The following is a 7500-nucleotide window of genomic DNA, read 5'->3' on the forward strand; positions in this document are numbered from 1 at the left end:
ACATCCAGTATCAGGTTAGTACCAGACACAGTAATACCCATTAGGATAGTACAAGACACAGTGCCCACTGAGCTCAGTAACTACTGAGGTGAGTACCAGACAGAGTACCCACTGAGGTGGGTACCAGACACAGTACCATCCTCAGTGGGTACTGTGTTTGGTACCCACTGTTTAGTACCAGACGCAGACGCTAAGATAAGGGGACTTTCGCCTCGCAAGTTATAACAATGATACACGCTTTAGGTATAAAAACATGCCGTTAAGTCAGAAAGAGCATCTTATTGAAACGAGGTGATGCGGTTCGTTTGTTGTCTTTTCTATTGACATCACTCACGTGGGTCTCTGTGCTCTGCCATGTTGCCTCCTGGTTTCGAAGGACGCGTTTCCGGGTGACGTCCGCTTACGTCAGGAGGAGCCACCGGCGTGAGGTGTAATAACACACAATGACCGCTGGATGTCACTAAAGCACCGCTTCAGTTTCAAGTCTGATGCGACGGATTGATAAATAGACTGAGGAAACAGAAATATATACTTCTGAAGAATTCCCCTCAATTGTTTGATTTTAATTTCATATGGAACATACTGAACATGCACAAAACTATTTCATAAAAAATATTGTCAATTGAGACTATGGCTGCAACCATTTGCAGTCAAGCTACCAACCATGCTAGTAGACTGTGTGCTGCTGTACGCATGTTCAAGCAAGACTGACGAAAATGCATATTGCCAGAGCAATTAATCAACATCAAAGATCCCAGAATCACAACACATTTTAATGACGTAGTTTACACAACGGTATGGTCAGTTTAAGGCATTTTCCCCAAGCGGCATCACATGCATTTTCTCAGACATGCATAGTTGTCAGTCTTACAATTGGCCTTCTATACTTAATTCGATTGAATGTTGCAAACCCATGACAGGTAGCTGCATCAATTAATTACACAGTTCAAATTTTACCACCTCCTTTTTTCCAAATCTCACAACTTTCCCCATAATGAGATAAACATTATTTTCAGAATTACTTTTTTTCTAAAATAAATATATGTATTCTTTCTTCTGTATAGCACAATCATGATGTACATATGTTCAATATTATTTAGATTATAAGAGTTGAACAGATTAAGATTAAAATATATGAATGCATCTTTTAACACAAGTAAACCTGCCACAATCCACATAAAGACCAATCCTCTCCCCAACGTCCTCAACGAGAGCTATGCGAACAGAACATGTATTAAATGGTCATATAGTGCAAATCTCAAATCCCCTCCTACACTCGGCATATTATACGTAACTCCCAAGCTTCGATGTTCATTTCTTTGGCTGAACTACAACTTCCGACACCTCCAAGTTCCAAGTCAACGACCTCCGACCCCTTATGAGAGTATCCGCCCCGAGATGGGACCCAGACTCCGCCCGGATGTTTTGCTCCGCTTCCCTGCTCCTCCCTCATTTGGTGGGGCTGGCTCCCAGGGTTTGGATGGCCTTGTTCTCCAGGATCTCCGTGGGGTGCTCAGGCTTGAGGACCGTGTTGGACACCATGGCCCGCGTCACGGCTTGGATGGGCACGGACATGGAGGGAAACATGAAGGAGCAGGAGCTCAGCACCTTCCTGGCCACCCATTCACCCGGCCGGCTCTCTTGCCTCTCAACCAAGAGCACCCTGGAGGGAGGGAGGGAGGGAGGAAGGGTGGGAGGGAGGGAGGGAGGAAGAAAGGAGGGGGGGGGAGGGAGGGAGGGAGGGAGGGAGGGAGGAAGAAAGGAGGGGGGGAGGGAGGGAGGGAGGGGGGCAGGAAGGAAGGGAGGGGGGGAGGAAGGAAACAAGGAAACAATAGAAAATAATTAACAGCAAGTCACTCTTGTATTGTGAATGTTACATCTATAAAAGCATTATATGTATATTATTAATGTGATTTAAATTGTGATATAGAGCATTTTAGATGAATAAATGTTATGCATATAATGTAGATGGATAACATGTATTCATTATGAATATTGATGAAGTATGCCCGTTAACACAGCACTTCATAAAGATGTCAAGAGGAGCTTCAATTCAGCATTGTTTCTTTATTTTGCAAACGCTATGAGGATTGTGATTGAGCCAAAACATGCCCCATGTGGGGAATTACAGTTTGAACATTACATTGGCATTACAGTTGAACAGCCGATGCACTCATGACTTCAGCGTTCAGTCTGAACTAATGCAATCTGATCTAGCTCCACTCATGAACATCCAGGTTATACAGGCTGATATTATGTGATTTTAGTCTCAACATTTAAGCATGAAAGGACCACATCCTAATTCGTTTTTTTTTCTCTTTATTTTGGTGCAGAGCACATGCTGTTCCTATGGTTACTCTGTTTGACTTAAAAAAACAAACACAAGCTATGCTACGAGTCATCCTGGGGACAATACAATCTAGAGCCTCCTTATTAAAGGCTTGAATCAACATTAACAGTATGGACTTGCTGTACATGTTTTAACCAGCAGATGAACATGCAGTTCGGGGGAACTTACGCAGGTCTGTAGATGGAGAGTCGATCAAAGCCCAGTGCTTCTATTTCTGCCTCCACTTGTCCCTGGAACAGAACCAGCAGCAAACAGGATCCAAGTTTACATTGACAACATAACTTATTGTAAGGAGAGCTGTAATAAAGGGTTAGTCTTCACAAGACTATATTTTTCTGTTTTTTTTCAAGTGCAAAACATTTTGTCCCAACCCAACAAACCAACCCATTCACACCAAATCGATTAACTTGGACACGTGTGTGTGTGTGTGTGTGTGTGTGTGTGTGTGTGTGTGTGTGTGTGTGTGTGTGTGTGTGTGTGTGTGTGTGTGTGTGTGTGTGTGTGTGTGTGTGTGTGTGTGTGTGTGTGTGTGATATAGTTATATATTCGGTGGGAATAGATAAGGCCCCAAAATGCCTACAACTTTTGCATATAATAAAAGATGGGCGGTTACAACATAACAATAACTTCACAAAATAATATGATCTTAAATTAAGGTATTTGTTGCAGTGTGGTTCACATACAGTTCAAAGCCCATAGGATACACACTGAGGTAAACGTAATACTTATGATCATAACGAGTGTTATTAAAGGGTCCCTATTTTACCACCAGATGCGAGTGTGAGTGGCCCTTACAAGCCGTTTCCAATTCTGCCCTGGCTTGTGACATAGTGAAATCCTAAACGGGTACTGGGTTAGATCAGATTACCAGTCTACCCAGTAGACTGTACAACCTGGTTGGCTTGTCTATCTATCTATAAACACATCCAGGTGGACACTCCCACTTGTGATGTCACCATGCTCCAGGGCTGGCTAACCACTCCCACACCCGGTCGTCAAACAGGGGTCTTTCAATATTGAAGTCCAACAAATCGAGCTTGAGCCACGCTTAGGCCTAAAAGAAATGTTTGTTTGGTTCCGGTTTCCGACCCTGTCAATTTATGTGCGACCCAAATTATTTTATGAGTTTGATAAAAAAAAAAAAAAAAAACTTTTTGATGCAAACTATAATTACGTTTTGGTTCAGCACCTCTTCATTCTGTACAAGGATGAGCGCATTCTCTCGTTTTTAAATGAAAACAACCTACCTATCATTCGCTGCCGCTGGAAAAATTAAAATAAAAGAATAAAATAAATTCCCTACCTACCCATGACCTCAACTGACAACCAACAGGAACCAAACTTTTTTTTTTTTTAGGCCTTACCTTGACTTTGAGATAGAGGAAGCTGCTGCCCTTATCGGCTCCTTTGGACGACTCCAGGTGGAACTGAGAGCATCCGCCCGCCTTGGCCAGCTCGGCAGACTTCAGCACGTAGTCGTGATCCACTCGAACAAAGCCCTCCTGGAATACACAAACCACCCAGCTTAGGCACTCGAAACCTTCCCTTGAGTCCCGGCGACGCCCTGTCGTCTCAAGGGGAGAGGAGGGCAGCATGGTCAAGACAGACCGCTGAGGCACCACACAACAGTAAGTGGATGTGGAGCGTCTGGGGTTGATGGCTGGCTTAAGCAGCCTCACCTGGCCCGAGGCAGGTTGAATTATCTACTGGTGTACTGGTGTGGGAGGAGCCCAGTTAAGCCACCTAGGTGCGACAGTAGGTTATTATTTTGAATGATTGTGCAGCATGTGATCAAAGCCTTATTGTAGCCCGAAAAAAGGAGTGATGTATGTCTATAAAAGAAAAAACACTCAACACTATAAAAACACTATATCATTTCACTATAGTGAAATGATTCCTCCGTCTCCTGACATTTCTTGCAGACTGGAAAATCGCTGGTTCTTCAGTCAAAACGTGTGGTCAATGAATGTCCATTCATTAACCACGATCAATGCCAGAATCAAAACAGACCTCCTATACTCAAAGTCTGTTCAGATCAATATCCATCACTCATTATGCCAAATAGCATTATCATTTCACGTTGATATGGGGTTAGTAAGGCTAACTACGATAGATGAGTGACTTAGATTTCGCCTCACCGCCCCGGACTTCGCCTTGGTGGTTCCCAGGCAGCAGTAGCCGACATCATGACCCTGGAAGGCGGTGGCATGGTCCTCCAGCTTCTCAAAGTCCACCACCTCCTGGATCTTAAGATGCAAAACAAAGATAGCTTTCCTACCAGGGCCCTCAGAACAAGCTACACCTAGATCAATGTGAAATTAAGTCAGGCGTTTCAACCGTTGACACCAGTTGACTCTCTTACCAGCTTTTCGTAAGCTTTGTCCTCGAAGGTGACCTCTCTCCGGCCGATGAGCGTGATCTTGGAGAAGAGGTTTCGATCCAGCAGCTCTTTGAGAAGCAGTCTTCCCGTCTCTCCAGTGGCTCCCAGGATAAAACAGCTTTTGTTCTGCTGCCTAAAATCCTCCTCCAGGCTCTCCATGTTAACAGCCATGCTGTGATTGCCAAACACAAGACATGGCCACAGAATGATATTTGAATGTTTGGGAGATAGCCATACAACATGTTTAACGGCTTTACAGTTTATGGATTCAAGTTCTAGAGAAGGGAAAGCAAGTTTCAAAATCCAACATGGCTAGTTATGTTTCCTTTTTCCCCCTGTTGAAAGTTAACTTGAGTAACGTATAGAGCAAATACTTCTGGAACTATATACAGAATGTATAGCAATACTTTTTTTTAGACACCAATGTATCTAATACAACCACGCTTATAATGGCACTGCCACCATGGAAATGAAAGGTTTTCCGTGCCATTCTATGAATGGATATATTAGATACATTGGTGACAAAAAAGTATTCCTACACAATATATATATTAATATCTATATAGTATCCTATATATTTTTTTAATTATATTTTTTACATTATACACTAAATAACCTATATATTCAGTGGATATAGATGTATATAGGCCTACACAATAAATGCATATAAATATATCTCGCCGCATGATCTATGGGATTAAACAGCAAGCGTGACGGCAGCCCCCAAACAAAACCATATATATATATTTACCTAGGTAATGCCCCTGGGTCGGAATAATCCAAGTAATGTAAAACCGCAGCGATCAACACAACAACGAGTGTCAAATATCCTGTCGCTTTTCCTAGGATGCTCATTAGTAATTTCATAACCTCCTGTGAACAGCTTTACCACTTCCTGGATTCTCGTTTACCTCTATCTTTTGAGTGTCCATACGAGCTCTCGCGATAGAATTTAATCTCACGCGAGTAGGCTTCGTCTGTTTCGATGTGACGTCAGCTCCACTGACAATTGTTGCAAATCGAGGTAGACCTAAAAAGTAAACCATTTCAGAATAACGTCTGACTACACCCAGAAGTAGCCTTCAGAAAATACTCCAAGGGGGATCTAAGGCCAGTCTTTGAGATATTGTTGAGAATTTTTTTAATCATATAAAATTTAATAAAGTTGAATTGAGAAGGTTTGTGTGAAGGTCTTTTAATTGGAGAGCTCTTGGGTGCAGGGGTGCCCTTTCAGCTCCCCAATATAAGCCGAGCTAAGGGCTTTTTATTGGACAGACTTTAAGATTTTCTGCAAGATTATTATCTTCTGACTGGATGAATATATTAATTTATTCGGTCCAGATGGACGTCTCAGACAATGAGTTAAATGGTCCGCTGCGGGCTATTTGAATCACCCCGTGGACGAGCCTGAGTAAAATAAAGACAACCACCAACATGCGCGCTCCCGCTGTCAGCGCTGTTGGGAATCTAAGCCAGCCCAGGGATTTAATTATGTCACTAAAACAATTTTGTCGCATATTTTTAATTAGCATGGAGATTATACTATATTTTTGGAAATATTTAATAGCTATAAATTATATTTTGAATCATATTTACTTGATTATTGTTTTTAGACCCTGCTGTTACCACCTGCGGCCACAAGAGAGCGCTACTTCAATATAAAGAAAAACTGATTGCACCCGTGATGTATACTGGTTGAGCCTATGATGGGTCCGTATTATCAGCTATAATCAGCCTCCTATGTGTATTTATGTGTTTTTATTATTGTTTATTAAATACATTTTCTAACAATAATTATTTTCATGAAAAATAATAATAATAATTTTCATAGATCTATGTTCTAGATCTAGGCTGCATTTCAATACAACTCACTTGGTGTACTTGTACACTTGGTGTACAAGTTTGTTGTACACCAACCGTATCAACCAAAGACACGATGGGACGGACAGCTTCAGCTAAAAGTCACCAGCTCTGATTCCTCAAAGATAGGAGTGCTCTTTCCATTTATTATCCTGCTCTCAGCTTAAGTAGCAAATCTGCCTGAGCGAGAGCTTCTGATCACTCCTGTTAAGGCTGGGATAGACACAGATACTTCCACAGCTCAGATGTCAGGTGCAGGGTTCTCGCCTAAATGATATGATATTAAAGCAAGGTTGTGGCGGTTTATAGCATTGTTGAACCATTGATGCCGGTGATGGATGCGTTGGGAGTTCAAGGGGAGATAATGGCCCCATTCTTAAGGAGTTCCATAGTCTGAACTGGATGGTAAACTCCAGCGCTCCGTCTGGATGGTGTTTACCATCGCCTCTGAGTGAGACTTCCCTCTCGGCTGCTGGAGAGAGTGTAATGATAAAGGTCCCCCCCTTGTACGAAGGGGGTCAGTGGGGTCAGCGGGTTACAATTATATATTTTATAGTGTCGACTAATCCCAAAGAGGAAGACGAAAGACGAAAGACTGGAAGTGTTGTTGTTTTTTTTGCTTTCTATTTATTGCTCATTTATATGCATAAAAAAATCTCCCTTTCTAACCATGTATTCACACATCTATTTTTGGTTTAGCTGTTTGTATTGTTGTAGTTCATATACTAGTTGATTAACTCACTCTATAAACTCATTATATTAAAGTGGTGATCTCCTACAGTCTCTCTTTTGTTCTCTCTGGCAAAAAAAAAACAGCACACTGCTACACACGCGCACACACACACACACACACACACACACACACACACACACACACACACACACACACACACACACACACACACACACA

The 7500-nt window shown here is 42.2% G+C and overlaps 2 protein-coding genes across 2 annotated transcripts in view; both read right to left on the reverse strand.

Annotated features, from left to right (window-relative positions):
• Positions 1 to 139, reverse strand: part of LOC132472383 (uncharacterized) — a 7114-nt gene extending 6975 nt beyond the window's left edge. The window contains exon 1 of the mRNA XM_060071988.1: positions 125 to 139. Coding sequence (XP_059927971.1) covers positions 125 to 139 — 15 coding nt within the window. The remainder of the gene's footprint in view (positions 1 to 124) is intronic.
• A 613-nt stretch (positions 140 to 752) lies between these two features.
• Positions 753 to 5671, reverse strand: htatip2 (HIV-1 Tat interactive protein 2). The gene is made up of 6 exons (XM_060071352.1): positions 5482 to 5671; positions 4713 to 4902; positions 4489 to 4596; positions 3715 to 3852; positions 2519 to 2580; positions 753 to 1663 (listed from the first exon to the last, which is right to left on the reverse strand). Exons 1-6 carry the CDS (start codon positions 5595 to 5597, stop codon positions 1450 to 1452), a joined length of 828 nt encoding a protein of 275 aa, XP_059927335.1. The 5' UTR covers positions 5598 to 5671; the 3' UTR covers positions 753 to 1449.
• Positions 5672 to 7500: the final 1829 nt, after the last annotated feature.

The sequence above is a fragment of the Gadus macrocephalus genome, chromosome 14 (assembly GCF_031168955.1).
Source record: "Gadus macrocephalus chromosome 14, ASM3116895v1".
In the NCBI taxonomy this organism is placed as follows: Eukaryota; Metazoa; Chordata; class Actinopteri; order Gadiformes; family Gadidae; genus Gadus; species Gadus macrocephalus.

Excerpts from the sequence above, each read along its gene's own strand:
- htatip2 (XM_060071352.1), bottom strand. The coding sequence starts at position 5,597 with ATGAAATTACTAATGAGCATCCTAGGAAAAGCGACAGGATATTTGACA. Across the intron at positions 4,903-5,481 it reads GACCCAGGGGCATTACCTAG|CATGGCTGTTAACATGGAGA; the intron begins GTAAATATATAT and ends TGGCAATCACAG. Across the intron at positions 4,597-4,712 it reads ACAAAGCTTACGAAAAGCTG|ATCCAGGAGGTGGTGGACTT; the intron begins GTAAGAGAGTCA and ends TTGCATCTTAAG.